General features: G+C 40.7%; 1 protein-coding gene across 5 annotated transcripts in view; it reads left to right on the top strand.

Moving 5' to 3' along the window:
• Positions 1-19,779, top strand: part of FREM1 (FRAS1 related extracellular matrix 1) — a 182,034-nt gene that overhangs the window by 76,542 nt on the left and 85,713 nt on the right. For all 5 annotated transcript variants that reach the window (XM_044939844.2, XM_044939843.2, XM_044939842.2 and 2 more), the window contains exons 11-16: positions 3,973-4,169; positions 4,889-4,979; positions 6,524-6,691; positions 11,055-11,263; positions 13,510-13,603; positions 19,500-19,752. In XM_044939844.2, coding sequence (XP_044795779.2) covers positions 3,973-4,169; positions 4,889-4,979; positions 6,524-6,691; positions 11,055-11,263; positions 13,510-13,603; positions 19,500-19,752 — 1,012 coding nt within the window. The remainder of the gene's footprint in view (positions 1-3,972; positions 4,170-4,888; positions 4,980-6,523; positions 6,692-11,054; positions 11,264-13,509; positions 13,604-19,499; positions 19,753-19,779) is intronic.

A 19,779-nucleotide genomic window follows, 5' to 3' on the forward strand; every position in this document is an offset into this window, starting at 1 on the left:
CCTGTATTCTGAGGGTCAAGGTTAGTCATTGTCATTTTATATACTGATTTATTTCTGTATGTTCTGATTTCCCACCAGTCTGTCTGTGGGTGCTTGTGGCCTTAAGTAGACTGGAGGCATGTGAGGAAGGCAGCAGGCAAGAGCCCAGTGACCGGTATGGACACTAGTTTTCCACTGTGTGGGAATGGCTATTTAATTAGGTCTTTTTTAAACCAAATTTCAGTAAGAATGGGAACAGTTTATTTCTCTATGGAGTTTGTTAAAATTGGATTTTTTTCTCACCCACAGAATACACACAGACAGTAATTATTTGGACATGCATAAATATGTAAAGATACATCAACTTAGGCAATCATAAAGCATGTTGAAAAATGGGTCCACCAAGAATTACTACTGGGGTATAAAAAAGCATTGCTTGTACATTCTTTTTGTACAAAGAGCACACTAGAGAATAAATTTGCATAGAAAATGGTCTCTTTGAATGCACAATAAGTATTGTTTCCTTATTAAATCCAGTTTTTCAATTAAGTGGAGCCTCACTGATCCATACCATGACTGGGAGGTCCCATAGAGAATTTCTGAACTCTGTAGATTAGCAAACAACTGTAATTGGAAAAAAAAAATTATGACGTAGATTCCAGGAAACTAGAGAAATGACTGTCATTGTGTTCCATTATTTTGATAACTGGGTTTAGTTTTTAATTATTGAAATATTTTTTAATTATTGAAATACTTCATAGTGGAGTAGTAAATATGCTATGAAGTGAAGTGAAGTGAAGTCGCTCAGTTGTGTCCGACTCTGCGACCCCATGGACTGTAGCCTACCAGGCTCCTCCATCCTTGGGATTCTCCAGGCAAGAATACTGGAGTGGGTTGCCATTTCCTTCTCCAGGAGATCTTCCCAACCCGGGGATTGAACCCGGGTCTCCCTCATTGCAGGCAGATGCTTTACCATCTGAGCCACCAGGGAAGCTGACTTCTCCGACTTCCCTGGTGGCTCAAACAGTAAAGTGTCTGCCTACAATACAGGAGACCTGGGTTCAATCCCTGGGTTGGGAAGATCTCCTGGAGAAGGAAATGGCAACCCACTCTAGTATTCTTGCCTTCCCCCTCACCCCAAAAAAAGGGGCTCAAAGAAATATGCTATATGCTTTTCTAAAAGTGATGAAGAATGGAGATAGGGAATTGATTTATTGAGCACCTACAATGGGGTACTCTCTGTGATGTCAGATACCTTGTTTGATCCTAACAACACTTCACTGCAGTAGCCATTCTTATTATTCCCAATGGGCAGAAAGAAAAACTGAGCCCCAAAGGGGTTAAATGATTTGCCCCAGGCAGCAAAAGCTTGTAGGTGGCTGAGCTGATGTTCCAGTCTTTTTTATATTATAGCAAAAGCTTAACTATGTTTTAATTTTTGCTTTGTATGTTAATTTTAAAAAGGAATTCTCTTCATTTTCAAATTGGTTCTTGTGAACACCACTTTCTTAGAAAAAATTGGCATTGCTGATCTGTGTTTCAGTGACAATATTAAATACATCAAAACCAGGAGAAGAATATTAATACTTTCATGCGTCAGGCTTTCATGATGCCAAGCAAATGTTCCGTTTCAAGGGAGAGTAATTGCTTTCTTCCAACCAGGCATGGATTATTCTAAAAAAAGAGAAAAAGTGATGATAAAAACTGTTTGGCAAAATCTCCTTGCCCTCCTTGCAAGATCTAAAGCTGTGAATGTTTGATAAAACTCGTAACATCACAAACAGGACATGTAGACTCATTCAGTGAGAAAACATGATCAAGTGCCTCCTACCTACAAAATACCATGCTAGATGTGGTGGAGCTGATATTATGCCTAATTTATAGATAAGAAAATAGACAATCAAAAAAGTTGAATGACTTGTTCAAGATAGTAACTACCAAGTGGGATACTCAGGACTGTCCATTCACTGGCACATTCCATGTGGACTACACTGTGGTCCTCCTCTTGTGGAACTTACAGTCTAGGAGAGACCACTTGTAAACTACAAACTAATAATGCAAGACAATGAAATTATAGTGTTTGTCAAGGGATAGTGAAAATTCGAGAAAAATGAAATCCAACTGAGAAACTGGAAAACATTTCAAGAAGAACCTTCAAGAGTACGAAAGAATCGAGTTGCTAGAGAAAAACAGGAGACGAGCATTCCAGAGTGAAGAAACAGCATGGTCCAGCACAGAGAGGCGTGTTTGGGAACCAGGACTGGGTCTGCTTTGTGCAAGCAGGGTGCTAGATTAATGTTAAAAGGTAGCAGAAGACAAAGTTCAAAAGTGTGTCCGAACTGTGAAGGGTCTTGAATACCATGCTAGGGAGTTTGAGTAATTCTATCCCTCCTGGGTGGTTGTTCAAGATTTCCTTTTTACTTTCTTATTTTAAAAATTTTTACTGAAGTATAGTTAAAGTGTTGTTTTAATTTCAGGTATACAGCAAGGGATTCAGTTACACATATTTGTGTATATATATTCTTTTTCAGGGCTTCCCAGGTGGCTCAGGGGTAAAGAATCCACCTGCCAATGCATAAGATACAGGAGACGTGGGTTCAGTCCCTGGGTCAGGAAGACCCCTTGGTGGAGGAAATGGCAAACCACTCCAGTATCCTTGCTGGGAGAAACCTGTGGACAGGGGAGTCTGGCAGGCTATAGTCCATAGGGTCACACACGGTCAGACGTGACTGAGCACACACATGTATTCTTTTTCAGATTCTTTTCCTGGATAGATTAAAAACTATTGAGAATAGTTCCCGGTGCTATACAGTAGGTCCTTGGTGGTTATCTATTTTACATATAGTAGTGTATATATGTTCATCCCAGCCTCCTAATTTATCCCTCCCTCGCCTTTCCCCTTTGGTAACCATAAATTTGTTTTCTATGTCTGTGGGTCTATTTCTGTTTTGTAGATAACTTCATTTGTATCTTTTTTTAGATCTTTAAGGACGTGAATAACCTGATTTTACTTGTGTTTTTTAAAAGATAAGACCAGAGGTATGAAAAGTCAAGATTAGTTATTGAAATTAAGGCTGATGGAAAGCTGTTATGATGATACAAGGAAGAAATTATGCAAGCTGGAGCAAGATCAGGAATAGTGGGGCTGACAGCTGGGGAGGAAGATGTGGTTACTGTTTTGAAAAATTTATAAATACAAACTCTAGGACTTAGTGATGTGTTCTATGTGGGTAGAAAAAGAGGAACCAAAAGTTATGTCAAGGTTTCCAGGAATTATGACAGAGTGAAAGGAGGAAGAGAAAGACCAGGTTGTTGGTAAAGAGAGATGTAAAAGTAAAACCTGTTGCTTTCAAACTGTGGTGCTGGAGGAGACTCTTGAGAGTCGCTTGGTCTGCAAGGAGATCAAACCAGTGAATCTTAAAGGACATCAACCTTGAATATTTATTGGAAGGTCTGTTACTGAAGTTGAAGGCCCACTACTTTGGCCACCTGATAAGAACTGACTCATTGGAAAAGACCCTGACTCTGGGAAAGACTGAAGGCAAAAGGAAAAGAGGGTGGCATAGGATGAGATGGTTAGATGGCATCACAGACTCAATGGACATGAATCTGAGCAAATTCCTGGAGATAGTGGAGGATAGAGGAGCCTGGCATGCTACAGTCATTGGGGTCACAAAGAGTTAGAAAAGACAGTGGCTGAACAGCAACAACAAAAAATAAAACCAGGAATGTATTTTGTGCATTGTATGCCCATTTGATAGCACTCAGGACTGCATTAAATGTAATTGTGATAATTGTATTCTTAAGATACAGTGAAACATGGATGGAGAATGATCCATTTTTAGCTCATGCTCTTAATAGCTCCTGAACTTTTTCACTGGAAGTGTATTATAAAATTTTTGAAAATCATAGTTGATCGGATGATAGCGGAGTGTCTTTTTTCTGGTGTCCTTTTGGTATTTCAAATTAATGATACAGATAATTTCTCTCCAGGTGGTGACAATCCATGTCACTCCAGTAGATGACCAGCTTCCAAAAGAGGCTCCTGGAGTTTCTCGGCATTTAGTTGTCAAGGAAACGGAGGTGGCCTACATCACTAAGAAACATCTACATTTTATAGATACAGAATCACAAGACAGGGAGCTGCTCTACGCAATAACCACTCCTCCATTTTTCTCCTCCAGCCGCAGGTATCTCTATGAAAAGTCATCACTTGGGCTATTAGTTGAAAGTTGTGTTCTGGGATTGAGTTGAAAGTGTCACTGTGTAGTCTTTAGTTCACTTGCTTTGTTAGTCAGACATGAACTTATATTCAGTTCAGCATTAATTCTCATCTCAAACTTGTCTCTGCCTTCCTTCAAAGGCTGTGTTAATAGGTAAATGGCCTGCAACTTGTAGTGTCTTTAGCTTAAGTAGGCTGAAAACAGTCTTTAATCCCTTTTGCTTAAGAGAATGGTTTTTTCTTTTAGGTACAATTTATTGAGTCTTCATAGCTTTATTTTTAGATATCTCAGGCTACAAAAATGGTCATATTCTATGATTCCAATCCAGAATGTGCCATGAATATACCTTAGGCTTTAATTATGTACTAAATGATAGTGAGTAAATGTTTTTAGGATGAGTATCTAACAGCATCTCATTGTAGTTAGATTCCCTTTCATCATGTCAGAGCAGAAATTTTGTACATACTTTTTATAGTTATGATGAGAATGGCATTCATGACACTAGACTTAAGGCTAGTAAGTCTTAAGTCCCTGCCCCTGATATAAAGAGAGAATATAAAGATGGAACATTTGATTTCTTCTGACAATGAGCACTTTTAGCTTTAGAAAATGTGGTTGCAGGCTAATGTGTGACTTAATTTTTACCTGGAAAATTAGCTGATGTGTTCTCTTGTATTTTTCTTTAGACACTTAGATGCTGGGAAATTGTTCATGGTGGACAGCATACCAAGGCTAACCAAGACTCCTGCAGCTCCAGGGTTAAAGTATTTCACTCAGGTATGATGCTATGCTCAAATGTTGACAAACACATGAAAGTGTCCTCTGAGAAGGTCTGGTGCTTCTAGTATTTTTCTTGAGAAGTTTGGCCTTTGACATCCGCCACGAGCAACAAATACCTGATGTCTATATTCTTTCTGCTTGCACATTCCCATTAAGTAAGTGACATGCATTTGAAAATGCTTGATCCAGCTGAATATGTTTGTATAATGAAATCTCACTATAATTCAATACAGCCTTTTGCATCAACTTAGGTTCCTGGTTTAGGGCTCTGATTTAGGGACCTGATGCATATGTTTTTATTCCATCAATTTCAGTTCATCAAATAACCTACATGTTAGTTTCTATTCCATCAATTTCAGTTCATCTAATAACCTACATGTTAGTTTCCTAGGACTGCTATGGCAAAGACCACAAACTAGGTGGCTTTAAAGGACTGAGATGTATAGTCTTATAGTTCTGGAGGCGAGAAGTCTGAAGTCAGGGTGTCAGCAGGGATACCATCCTCCAAAACCTTGTTCATGGGTGGGGTAGGGGTGTCTTCCCTTTTCTCTTGCCAGCGACTAGCGGTTTGCTGGGAATCTTACATTCCTTGGCTTGTAGATGATCACTCCTCTCTCTGCTTCTGTCACCCCGTGGCTGTGTTCTCCCTTGTCTCTTCTTATGAGGACACAAGTTATGTAGGATTAAGGGCCACTTTATTCCAGTACAGCCTTATCTTAACTAATTGTATGGGGGACATAATTCAACGCATAACATACTGCTTTCCAAAATCCTTCCTTAACCTTCTCCCTACTCCTATGGTTCTATATTCTGAAGACCTGAGTGGGGTAACAGTAATAATGAGTGCTTAGGCAGCAGCTACGCCTCAGGTTCAAGGTTCAATATGTTTAAGGTTTAAGGTTCAATATGTTGAATCTCACTGCAGTTTGTTGTTCAGTCTCTAAATCATGTCTAACTCTTTGTGACCCCATGGTAGTTAGAAGTGGTAAATGAATATGCCAACCCTCATGATGAGTTCTATTATTTTATTACCTTATTTATTTTATAGATAAGGAAACAGGGGCCTCATAACTTTATTTATTTAATTATTTACTCTTGGCTGTGCTGGAACTTTGTGGCTGCACAGGCTTTTCTCTATTTGTGGTGAGCAGGGGCTGCTCTCTACTTCGGGTGCATAGGCTTCTCATTGCAGTGGCTTCTCTTGTGGAGCTCGGGCTCCAAGGTGCGTGGGCCTCAGAAGTTTAAGTAGTTTGATCAATATCACACAGCTCCTTCATGGTGGAATAGGGCTGAAATTCAAGGTTCCTGTCTTTTATAGAGTTGGCTGACTTTAAGCCCTTGGCATAGTTTCTTAATTTCTTTGTTCTTTTTCCTCCCATTTTTAGAAAATGTGATTTGTAAGATAGAGCTTTGTATTGATGATGGGAGTGTTTGCAATGTTCCATATTAAGTTAACCCGATGGGTCTCTTAGCTCCAGGTCTTTAAATGTCGCTGATCCTGGCAGTCGGTACCCACATGTCCGTCTTGATTTGCTTTGCAGCACGCTGTGAACCATATGAAAGTGGCCTACATGCCACCCATGCAAGATGTAGGTCCGCATCCAAGACACGTCCAGTTTGCCTTTTCCGTCAGTAACCAGCACGGTGGGACACTATATGGGATCTGCTTTAACATCACGATTCTTCCGGTGGACAATCAGGCCCCAAAGGTAGGTATTGTGGTTGATACGAAGGATGAAGAGGAGGGAGGACCTAAGGAGAAAAAGGTTTTTAAAGACTTGCTCAAAATGCTCACTTCTCTTTAGGCTGTTTCCAAGGACTTTTCTATTTTCCAACTACAGTGTAGGGAACTCAAGCATGGGGAGGGGAGTTGTTCACCTCCTATGGGACTTTCTATCTAAAAGGTGAGATTTTCCAGTTGCTTTATTTGGCATGAAAATCATTTGGCATGATTTTCAAAGCTTTGTCAAAATCTCTTTTATTTCCTTTCCTTTATACTGAGTTTCACGTGTTGATCAGGGGAAGGAGATTAAATTAGGAGTCTCTTAGCAACCAGAGAGGCTTATTTGCTCTCCCCACAGACTAGCTATGCTGCTCTGTCATCTAAATAAGCGCTTTAATTTTCCAAAATGAATTAAGATGGACCCTTGCATCCTATCCTGTTCCACTCCCTCATGTTTGTTGGGTCTCTCATTAAAACCAGACCACAAAGGCGATGCTACCTTGTGCATTCTATCTTCAGGGCTAGGATTCATCATGAGAGTTTGTTCCCCACCTGCCCCCACCCCATCAGAGTGCTAGGGTTAATGAGTGTGGCTAGTCCTAGGCTTGTTTTTCTTCCCTCATAAGTGGAAAGACAAAGTGTGATTACCCATTCATTAGGAACCACCAGGGACTAGAACCCACCCATGTCACATCCCTAAGGAGAGAGGCCACCTTCTCAGGCCCCCACCTGAAATGAAACCAGGAAAGCCTTGATGGTCCCTTTCCTGTGCTCTCCCCATCATCTCTGCACCTGCCCAAAGTTGTGGGGCAGAAGTCTCATGTTGAGGGACTGAGGCACTTATCCAACCTGCACAACTGTTCTGATGAGTCTAAATGATACTTGAAAATAATGAATTGTCCAAATTTCTGTTAGCTGCTGAATGGATAGATGAAATGTGGCAATCCATACATTGGAATATCAATCCTCAACGTAAAGGAATAAAGTACTAATATGTGCTACCAATTGGTTGAACTTGGAAAACATTATTTCAAAGATAAGTACTCAGTCACAGAAGACCACATATTGTACAAATCCATTTATATGAAAGATCCAGGATAGGCAAGTATATAGGAAAATAAAGTAGGTTAGTGGTTGCTTAGGACTACATGGGGGCTTTCCAGGTAGCTCAGCTGGTAAAGAATCCGCCTGTAATGCAAGAGACCCTGGCTCTATTCCTGGGTCGGTAAGTTCCCCTGGAGAAGGAATAGTCTACCCACTCCAGTATTCTTGGGTTTTCCTGGTGGCTCAGATGGTGAAAAATCTGCCTATAATTTGGGAGACCTGGGTTTGATCCCTGGGTTGGGAAGATTCCATGGAGGAGGGCATGGCAACCCACTCTACCATTCTTGCCTGGAGAATCCCATGGGCAGAGACACAGCACAGCACAGGAGAAGGTGGGGAAATGGGAGGGTGGGAGAGGAAAGGATTGTGGGGAAGTAGGGAGTAATTGCTAATAAAGAGAGGGTATTTGTTTTTGTGTGTGAAAAATATTCTAAACTTGATAATAATGGTTACATAACTTTGAATATGTGAAAATACTAAAAGACATTGTCTTTTACACCTTCAAGGGGTAAATTGTATGGTGTGTGAATTATCTCGATAAAATCGTTCTGTGTTTGTTTCTGGATTTCTGGCTTCTGTAGCTTACCCCACCCCCACTCTGCAGCAGCTGGACAGGGCATGTTCCCCAGTCACCAAAGTATCCATCCAGCTCAGGACACTCATTTACCCACTGGCCTGACCCCTCAGGCCTCTGAGCTCGCAAGTTCTGGTAGAAGATGGCCCCCCAAGAGGTCACACAAAATAATCTAAGCTGGATTCTTTGTCTCCTTCCCTGCTGGGGACCAGATCATGTTCCATGTTGAAAATACAGTTTTGAATGTCTGTGAATTTGATTAGATATTATTCAGATCATCCTTTTCTGTGTATGAAATGCATGCACTGAAATAGCATCCAAAGAAGCTTTCCGTGTTTTCCAGAACAATCACAGAGAAGTTGTTTTTTTATGTAAAATATCCAAACCTCTTGCTAGAGAAAGATGATCTGTTGGGAGGAAGAGGGAAACCAACAGAAAGAGTGAAGTGAATAGTTACCTCTGTCATTTGAAGGTAAATGGAATTGTTATGAGGACTTGGGGCTCAAGAGGCATAGGGGCTTCTGTATTTTTTCTACAGTGTATGAGACAAATGAAATAGTACCATAGTAACTGAAAATAATAAAATAAAAGTCAATTAAATGAGTCTCCTCCTTGAAAATGGTCGTGGGAGTTGTTCCCTGATGTTAAAAATCCACAGACCGCTAGGTTGAGTGAAACCATGAGAGAATCTTGATGCCATACTGACCTGAAGTTCCAGAAACCTAAACACTGGGTTAAGGAAGGGACTGGAAGGTGAATGATGAAAAAGTGAGAGTAAGTTAGCCTTATGCTTTTAGTCTTCTAAAGTTGTTCTAAAACCATATGTATTTAAAAATCATTGAATGAGGCAAAGTATATTCCTTGAAATTTAGCATCTTGGGATCTTAATTGGTGTAACTCAGGACAAAACTAGGCTGGCATATATGGACCATGTTTCAGTGATAATAATCCTCTTTAAATGTGAGCTCCCTTTATTTCTTTCTCCTGCTGCTGCTGCTGTCGCTTCAGTCGTGTCCGACTCTGTGCGACCGCATAGATGGCAGCCCACCAGGCTCCCCCATCCCTGGGATTCTCCAGGCAAGAACACTGGAGTGGGTTGCCATGTCCTTCTCCAATGCATGAAAGTGAAAAGTGAAAGTGAAGTCACTCAGTCGTGCCCGACTCTTAGCGACCCCATGAACTGGAGCCCACCAGGCTCCTCCGTCCATGGGATTTTCCAGGCAAGAGTACTGGAGTGGGGTGCCATTGCCTTCTCTGATTTCTTTCTCCTACAATCAGTGAAAATGTAGGTGTGGCAAATGAGAGTAAGACTCTTGGGAAAGGTGGGAGTGAGTGGTTGTAGGGAGAAAAGGCTCTTACTTTCTGTTTTGCTTTGCTGAAAGAAGTCGTCCATTAAAGAATACAAGGCAGCCGTCCCAGGGAGCTTGGTGTCGTCATTTCTATGGCCCAAGGGCTGCCCTTGGGGCAGCTGTGGGTGGCTGGGAGGATGGAGCAGGATTGTACATGGATGCTGTGATTTCCTGCTCACTTCCCTTTCCTCTGCCCATTTCTTGCCCCCTCACTCCCAACCCCCTTTTCAAGGTCTCTCCTTGGGGAAACCTCTCCTTTCTAGGAGTGGCAGCTGCTCTGAAGAGAGAGCTGCTTCCCTGGAGAACACTGTGTCCTCACGCTGGCAGAGCAGTCATCCCAGACTGTTCGTGAGGAGCCTTCAAAGCCCATGAGCTGTAGCCCAGCTGTATCAACTTGTTTTTGATTCTGTGTAGTAATACGAATTTGAGAAAATAGTAGGTTAAATAAAGTTAAAAGATTTTCCTACTCTAGGATCTCAGAGCATGAATATGATTATGAGTCTTATAAACCTCAAAGGTGAAGATATTGTATTAATATGTGACTGTTTTCAGGTTGTTTGACCATGGAACACTTCTTGCCAACTCCCAAAGTAATGATAAATATCCCCAGTTGTTCAAATTTGCTTTTTACTTTCAAATGAATATTTATTGAGCAGTGGGTTTTTTCTATTATAGAAAATTATCTTTATGGCTTTAATATTTAAGTCTAATGTTTGAATGAATCTATTTCCTGTGAATTCTTCAGTTTCCAGTCTTCAGTTTCCCTGTTCGACTCCCATCTCTAAAACGCTCACTACCCTAACGCTTAAATGCTCCAATCAGTTACTCAAGTCTTTAGGAATTTTTAGGGTGTAAGAAAACATGGATTCTTTCCCTCAGGAAATTTAATATAGGTTTTGTTCATTTTGTAAATTAAGGTACATATGTGCCAAGCAATGATAGATACAGACATGATGAAGAATGTTATTTTCTTAGTTTAGATACATAGTTTAGATATCATACACTGATGATAAATCTGATTGCTGCTGATAGATCTGATTGCTCAGATCTATTCAGGATCTGAGATCAATGAAATGTAGATGCTTTCAGGTTTCAAGATCCGTCTTGTTTCTTTGTGTCCATCAATGTTTAGAACTGAAAGCATTCAGCAAAAAATATTTTTTAGCCAAGATGTTCATCTATGAGTTTGTCCCCTTTAGAACATTCTTGAAAGTTGGATTGACGTGTAAAGATGATGCTGGTAGTTGTCTGTTGCTTTCGTGAGTTCTGTTTTCAGGTGCACCTCGTGAACAAGGCTGTAAATGCTTCCTCCTTCTTTCTAGGTGTTTACCAAACCCCTGAGAGTGGCTGAGGGAGGCCAATGTGCCGTCAGCACAGAGCACGTCCTGGTTTCTGACGAGGACACTGAGCCGGACAACATCCACCTCTCCTTGCAGAGTCCGCCTCAGCATGGAACGGTGGAGCTAAATGGATCCCCTCTAAACACAGGGGCCACGTTTCCTTGGGGAGACCTCCAGGCCTTCAAACTTAGGTTAGAACATTTCCTGGATTCTTTGTTTTACATGCTTTGGCTCCCATTTGAGTCAATTGTGAGGCAGTATAAGAAGTTTATTCAATTCTTGCAGGAGTAGCAACACGCCACCTAATACATTCAAGGGGCAGTTGAACATTAGAAATAACAACCCTATATATAGTTTCCCTTCCAGACATTTTCTTCATGATATTATGAATATTTGAACAGCAAAAATTGAGTTGCCATGAATATTAATTTTGCTGCAACAGCACATATCACAAAGGGTAGCAGTCAAACTAGATGAATTGAGTCTGAGCTAATCTATAAGGCTAATCTACATAATTGAATTTGGCTTTCAGAAAAGCCAATCTCATAACCCTGGAAATTCTGGGATAGAATTCTGTTGATTGATGTCTTTAGTGTGACTTTTTAATCCATTCTACTGGGGAGGTGATTTGTAGGCAAATAAGTAGGGTAGATTAGGCAGGACACAGACTAGTGCTTGGGCCTCTTATTGTCAGGGACGGAGTAATCCCTGCTTCATAGTTCTGTAGTGGGCCTATAGTATTAATAGTTCCCGTCACCTTGAGGATGCTCCTTTCCTCTGCCTAATGTCATTATGCAAGACACTTAAAAAAGAAAAAAAAATCTAGTAAAACTCTTTCTCTGCAAAATAATGCAAGATACTCAAACGCAGTCGTCAGGTAGACAGACATACTGGTTAATTTCTTACTTGTACAAATTCAAGTTGCAAACTAGAATTTTGGTCTTTTTGATGAAGTATAGGCCTCAAATGCTTAGTTTTGCATTTGGAAATTGACAAAGAAGGGGGATTTGTGTACAGGAAGAGCATTTTCATCCAGAAGTTTAGTAACACTGTTTTATTTACAGCTTCCAATATCTTAAGCTCTTTTCACTACTCTTCTTTTCTTTTTTTTTTTTCACTACTCTTATTTTCATTAAAATTTTCTCTTCCTGCCACCCCAAGATCTCAGCTCTTTCCTACCCGTTAGAAAGAGAGCTCTGTTTAGGTAATTCTTTCTAGGGAATGAATGATGGATAGAAAAAAGGTACCAATTTTGCCAGCACATAGTTCAAGCATTCTTGAGCTATAGTTCAAGCATTCTTCTACAGGCTTGCAATTATGTCTTGTTCATTAAACTTCACAGCAACCAAACCTGATAAGGTAGATGGTTCTGTTCTCATATTATAGTTGAGTTAACTAAGGCACAAAGAGGTTAACTAAGGTCACTTAGCAAGTTTGTGGAGGAGTCTGGTTTTAAAAGAAGTTCTGTTTGATTCCATTGCCGTACCTTGGAATGTGTACTCCTAGACCTATTTGGCCCTTTTAAGGATAATAGCATGGTTAAATTTATTTGAATTAGCACATTATCACATGTCAGTCTACTTTTGATCAGGGAGCATGACAAAATAAAGCATAGGAGGCAGTGTTGGGAGGGAAACTGGAGGTTGGAGGTGGGCTTTCTCCACCACTGGAATTGAATCCCTAACTGGTGCGTGAATGAGTCAGTATCAAACATTTGGCTCAGTTCAACAATTATTTAAAACTTACAGTGTATCACTACAGTAGACTGGAGAGTGAATTGAAAGTCTACAATTAGACAGTTCCTTTAAGAAACTTGACTGGAGAATGAAAAGAAAATAGTGTCAAGAATAGATCAAGAAAAAATTATTTTTAAGTCTGAAGAGATTCAAGAATCTTCTTAGGTTGAGAGGGAAAGACCTAGTCATTGGCAAGAGGGAAATGGCAGGAGAGAGGTAGTGAGTAATCCATAGATGAGGCTTCAGGGCAGAGCTAAACTGATTTGTGTAACAGTGTAACTAACAGAAGGATTAGCCCTAAAAGCAGGGGAGGAGGGAGAATCACCAGAATCCACTCATCGTCCCACTTCTGTCTGTCACTGCTCAGTTTCAGGGTCCCCTTGGCCCCAGGCAGTGTTTTCTGTATGTAGGCAGAGCTGCATCCACTGCTTCCCATTTTTACAGTGACAACTTAAAGGGCTGCTTTTTGATTTGGGGACAAGTTATGAATGCACAGAACACATTTTTCTTGGGTGGAGCAATTTTACCATCAAGGATGCTTGAATATTTATGTAAGTGACCTCCAGATTATACTGGGATTTTGGTTATATATTTATTTGATTGAACATAGGGCCCAAACCATGGAAAAGCTCTTGTGACAGGAATCTCAGTGCACTCTCACTGTGGCCTTGAGAGATTAGTGACAACTATCATCCCCACAGATATCAGCATGATGGATCCGAGGAACTTCAGGATGACATAGTACTGCAGGTCACAGATGGCACAAATGCAGCTGAATATGTCCTACACGTTGAGGTATGTAGTAAGTTTCCTCCTTGGTTCCTATAGAAACAAAGTTTTGGGTTTGGAATCTTCTTGGGGTCTCTGATAGAACTGAAGATACATGATCACCAAAGCAACAAAGTGCCTGTTTATGTCTTGGAATGTGTCAGGACAGACAATAGAAAGCAAAAATATCTTGGTGAAATGGGCATACTGGTTTCTCACTCCAGTCCATTTAAAGATAGAAATGCTCTGCCCTCAAACTCAGAGACTTAATTGAAGCAATTGGTTCCTTATATAAATTATTTCCAATATTTTTGAGCTGTAACATTCAAAACTATTTGTTTAGCAGTTGAATGGGTTAGGCTAGCATCATGGGGGTTTTTCCTGTTGTGTGCAAGGAGCCATATCTGTATGTACAATGTGAGTTTTTGTGAATTCCTGTACTGTACATTCCCCTGGCCTGTTTGAGATGATTAATTTCCCCGTTTTGACAAATGAAGGAAAATCTACACATAAAGGTTGAGCTCATGCTCAAAGGCCTGATGGGAACCCCCGAGTTTCTTTGTCGAGTGACTATCCACATCCACAAGCATAACTCACAGGATTTGCACATACTTATAGTTAGTGACAAATGAAAGTCTGCAGAAGCCTTACCATGCTTCTTAAAGACCCTCTAATTATTCTTACTGTACCAAATTCTATTTCTGTTACAGTTGGTCAGATCTTCATGGTATGAAATTATTGTTAAAGGTCATAATAATGTGTTTGCAAGATATTTTACAGTTAATAATTAATTTAGAATGATGACACCCATCTAGTGTTTTTAAAAGTACACAGGAAAGGAATTATCTTTATTTTATAGCAAAGGTCTGAAAAAGTTCAATGACTTGTCGAAAGCCATTAACTTGACCATATAGACCTGGGCTGACCTCTGCACTCTGGTCATCAGGCCAGCATTCTTTCTTCTTCACAACTGCCACAGAGCTCAGTTCACAGGTGACTGTAATTCAGGAGCACTTACGCATGCCAGGTTCAATGCATAGTCCCTTTCTTTCATTTTCTCACTTAGTTCTCATGATGGTCTTAAACCTAGATGAAAAGAAGTATGTCATTTCAGCTTCATAAAGGTGAGTTTTCTTTATTGGTGGACTTTTACATATCAAGAAAGCTTACATTTTTTTCCTGAAAAGAAAATTTCTGGTGAAAATCCCAACTCTATCTTCTGTCCGTGACTATCTTTTATCAATGACAATAAGCTGTGCCTTTGAGGAAAAGAATCTGTTTCTGTTACTTTTTAGAGAAAAGAGCATGTCCTTTGAAAGCCAATCAGAAGTTTGGGCAATTTGGGGACAATTATGTATGATTTTTTTTTTTCATCCAGGAGCAATGTTTTTAATTCTATCACCTTTGGACTTTTATGCATTTGAAAGCGGAGGCTATTTTGTGAACTGCTGCAAGGTGATTATCATGAATGTGTTAGTGAGATTAATCATATGGGGTCAAGAAAGATAATAAAGGGGTCTTCATTCAATCTACTTTGAGGACTTGAACAGAGATATTGTCCCTTAATAAGCCAATAGTAAATGGGATAGAATGCTGCTAAGTCACTTCAGTCGTGTCCGACTCTGTGCGACCCCATAGATGGCAGCCCACCAGGCTCCCCCATCCCTGGGATTCTCTAGGCAAGAACACTGGAGTGGGTTGCCATTCCCTTCTCCAATGCATGAAAGTAAAAAGGGAAAGTGAAGTCGATCAGTCGTGTCCGACTCTTCGAGACCCCATGGCCTGCAGCCTACCGGGCTTCTCCGTCCATGGGATTTTCCAGGCAAGAGTACTGGAGTGGGTTGCCATTGCCTTCTCCCAATTGCATGCTTTTTCTACCTTTAATTAAATAAATAAGCCTGGGCTTATCACCCTATTCTCTACCTGTTAAGGGAAAGTGTCAACATAATTTCACGTATATCTGTTGTAGAGTTGTTAGCCTGTTTAAATAGCAGAGTGACCAGGGCATACATACATAGTTACATTCATACATTCATTTATCCCATTAATGCCTAATAAGTGTCTTCTATATGCCAGGTCCTATGCTAAATGCTTGGGCTATGATGATAAACAAGACAAATATACTTCCTCTTCTTATGGAGTTTATGGGCAAGGGAGGAAGGCAGCCTTTAAGCAGATTATCACTGAAATAATTAGTTAAAATATGGATATGTTCTACAAGTCAACAGGGTACTGCTACTGCTGCTGCTGCTAAGTTGCTTCAGTTGTGTCCAACTCTGTGTGACTCCAGAGATGGCAGCCCACCAGGCTCCTCTGTCCCTGGGATTCTCCAGGCAACAACACTGGAGTGGGTTGCCATTTCCTTCTCCAATGTATGAGAGTGAAAAGTGAAAGTGAAGTCGCTCAGTAGTGTTCAACTCTTCACGACCCCATGGACTGCAGCCCACCAGTCTCCTCCGTCCATGGGATTTTCCAGGCAAGAGTACTGGAGTGGGGTGCCATTGCCTTCTCCAAACAGGGTACTAAAAGAGGGCAAATGAAGAAAGTTTCTAAGTGAGTCTCAGTTGTCAAAAAGTTTTCCTGGAGGAGTCCATATGTAACCTAAACATAGAGGAAGCCAAGTAAAAAGCTAGGGGAGAACATAACAGGCAAGGGACAGGATGAGGATGCAAAGATGGTACAAAGACCTGATGTGTGTGGAACACAGTGTCTTGGGGATAACAGTGGAGTGGAATGGAGTGACAAAGGCACCCCATTGTATGAGATAAGGTCAGATACCCCAGGAAAGTTCCTAGGAAGCCAGTTAAGCTTCAGTGATAAAGAATCTGCCTGGGGACATCTCTGGTGGTCCAGTGGTTAAGTTGTTGCCTTCCAATGCAGGGGGCATGAGTTCAATCCCTGGTTAGGATGCTAAGATCCCATATGCCTCCTGTCCAAAAAAACAAAACATAAAACATAAGCAATATTGTAACACATTAAATAAAGACTTAAGAAAAGAGAGAGAGAATCTACCTGCAATGCAGGAGACTCAGATTCCATCCCTGGATCAGGAAGATACCCTGGAGAGGGAATGTCAACCCATTCTAGTATTTTTGCCTGGAAAATTCCATGGACAGAAGAGCCTGGTGGGTGACAATCCACAGGGTCACAAAGCATCAGACATGACTAACCGTGCACAGGCACCCATGCACAGAATGGTGACTTGATGAAAGCCACATTTTAAAAAGATCACATTGGGGACTTCCCTGGTAGTCCAGTGGTTAAGAATCTTCCTTGCAATGCAGGGGACATGGTTAGGGAGCTAAGATCCCACATCAGTTCAGTTCAGTTCAGTTGCTCAGCCCTGTCCAACTCTTTGTGACCCCGTGGACTGCAGCACACCAGGTTTCCCTGTCCATCACCAACTCCCAGAGCTTACTCAAACTCGTGTCCATCGAGTTGGTGATGCTATCCAACCATCTCATCTTCTGTTGTCCCCTTCTCCTCCAGCCTTCAATCTTTCCCAGCATCAGAGTCTTTTCAAATGAGTCAGTTCTTCGCATCAGGTGGCCATAGTATTTTGGAGTTTCAGCTTCAGCATCAGTCCTTCCAATGAATATTCAGGACTGATTTCTTTTAGGATTGACTGGTTGGATCTCCTTGCTGTCCAAGGGACTCTCAAGAGTCTTCTCCAACACCACAGTTGAAAAGCATCTATTCTTCAGCACTCAGCTTTCTTTATGGTGCAACTCTCACATCCATACATAACTACTGGAAAAATCATAGCTTTGACTAGATGGACCTTTTTCAGCAAATTAATGTCTCTGCTTTTTGATATGCTGTCTAGTTTGGTCATAGCTTTTCTTCCAAGGAGCAAGCGTCTTTTAATTTTATGGCTGCAAGTCACCATCTTCAGTGACTTTGGAGCCCCTAAAAATAAAGTCTCTCACTGTTTACATTGTTTGCCCATCTATTTGCCATGAAGGGATGGGACCAGATGCCATGATCTTAGTTTTCTGAATGTTGAGTTTAAAGCCAAGTTTTTCACTCTCCTCTTTCACTTTCATCAAGAGGCTCTTTAGTTCTTCTTCACTTTTTGCCATAAAGGTGGTGTCAAAGTAGAGAGAATATCATAATAAAGTCCCATATATCAATCACCTCTTCTTAATAATTGCTATCATTTTACCATATTTCCTTCATTTATTTTCTCTTTGCTGAATTATTTTAATGTAAGCCCCAGGTATCATGACTTTAGCCTCTAAATGTTCCAGTATACATCTGAAATTAAAGATGTTTTCACTCTAGCTTTGTCTTGTCGTTCACCTATCAACTCCGATTTTCTCACTTTGAACTTGGACTATGCTCCTTTTCCTGTCTTACTTCCTTACTGTGTGTCAGCAGAAGAAACTCATTGAATAAGCTGTATATTGTAGGCACTGTGCTCAGCCTGAGAATATAGAAATGAATAACATAGTATCTCTACTCCAAAAAAGTTGGGGCCTAATGGCTCTCAGAGAAGTCCTCCATGATCTGCCAGCTTCTCATAATATAGTATGCCATCTTTGGATAGCCATTTACTTGGTCTGTTCCTTTTGGCTTTATTGACTATGCCAAAGTCTTTGTGTGGATCACAACAAACTGTGGAAAATTCTTAAAGAGATGGGAATAATAGACCACCTTTCCTGCCTCCTGAGAAATCTGTATGCAGGTCAGGAAGCAATAGTTAGAACCGGACATGGAAAAATGGACTGGTTCCAAACTGGGAAAAGAGTATGTCAAGGCTGTATATTGTCACCTTGCTTATTTAACTTTAATGCAGAGGACATCATGTGAAATGCTGGGCTGGATGAAGCACAAGCTGGAATGAAGATTGCTGGGAGAAATATCAATAACCTCAGATAAGCAAATGATACCGTCCTTATGACAGAAAGTGAAGAAGAACTAAAGAGCCTCTTGATGAAAGGGAAAGAGGAGAGTGAAAAGATTCCACATGCAGTGGGGCAACTAAGCCCACACACTGCAACCACTGAAGCCCATGTGCTGCAACAAAGACCCAGCATAGCCAAAATAAAAACTAATACTTTTTTAAAAAGATCATATTGGTTGAAGTGTGAGGGAAGGAAATACAGGGTTGAGGGTATTCACAGGCCAAACTTGATAAATAAATGTGCAGCACATACTGAGTTGTGGTTGTGAACTCAGAGGAGGACTGTCCTTTATTCCTATTTAGAAAACATACTTTTTCAAATTTATACAAAAATCTTTAAAAATTTTGGACAGTCACTGCAATCTCATGTTGCTTTTCTTTCCTTTCTACTTAAGGGTTTTATTTTAATGACAGTGAGAGAAAAATGTACTACCACGTTGAAAACTGGTACTGATTTAACAGTTATGGAGTTTCAGAATTAACTCAAAATGTTTGAAATGCAGCTGCTACTTATTATATGTCCAGAGAAACTTCCTGGGTGGCAGGAAGTTGAAAGGAAAGGAGAGTTTTGTAATCACCAAGTAATTTGAAATATAAATAACTTTGATGTAGTAAATGTAAATGCTCAGACCACAAGGACTAGGTTTCCTCCAGAATATGCATGGATTGGATGAAGGAGGATAGGGGCTTGGGTGACAGACGCTTTATATTACATTTATTTTTTGTCTGTCTAGAAACAAACGAGAGCTTTGGGTGCCAAATCATAACCATACTCCCCCATTCCTACCTTAAATGTCTCTCATATGGGTCATTTCTTCCAAGATGGTTCATCTGGGGAAAGTTAAAAGATACAAACAGCTTGGCCAAATTCCATAGCTATTGTTTTGCGTGTCTGGAAGACTGAAAAAGTCTGTCATTCCAATTATGAGTAATGAGTTACCAGTTGGACAATTTGTCATTGCTTTCTTTTTCTCAAAAACATGCATTTTCCACCACCCTCCCCCACCCCCCGCTTAGGTGTTCCCTGTAAATGATGAGCCTCCAGTGCTAAAGGCGGACCTCATTCCCATGATGCATTGCTCCGAGGGGGAAGAGGTGGTCATCACTTCTGAATACATTTTTGCTACTGATGTGGACAGTGATGATTTGAAGCTGATGTTCATGATTGTTGGAGAACCTCAGCATGGGACCGTGAGGAGAGCTGGGGTCACGGTACATCAGTTCTCTCAGGAAGATGTTGTCGCAGGGGCTGTGACGTACAAACACACCGGTAAGTGACAGCATTGTGGTGAGTCTG

The sequence above is a fragment of the Bubalus bubalis genome, chromosome 3, assembly GCF_019923935.1.
Source record: "Bubalus bubalis isolate 160015118507 breed Murrah chromosome 3, NDDB_SH_1, whole genome shotgun sequence".
Lineage (NCBI taxonomy): Eukaryota > Metazoa > Chordata > Mammalia > Artiodactyla > Bovidae > Bubalus > Bubalus bubalis.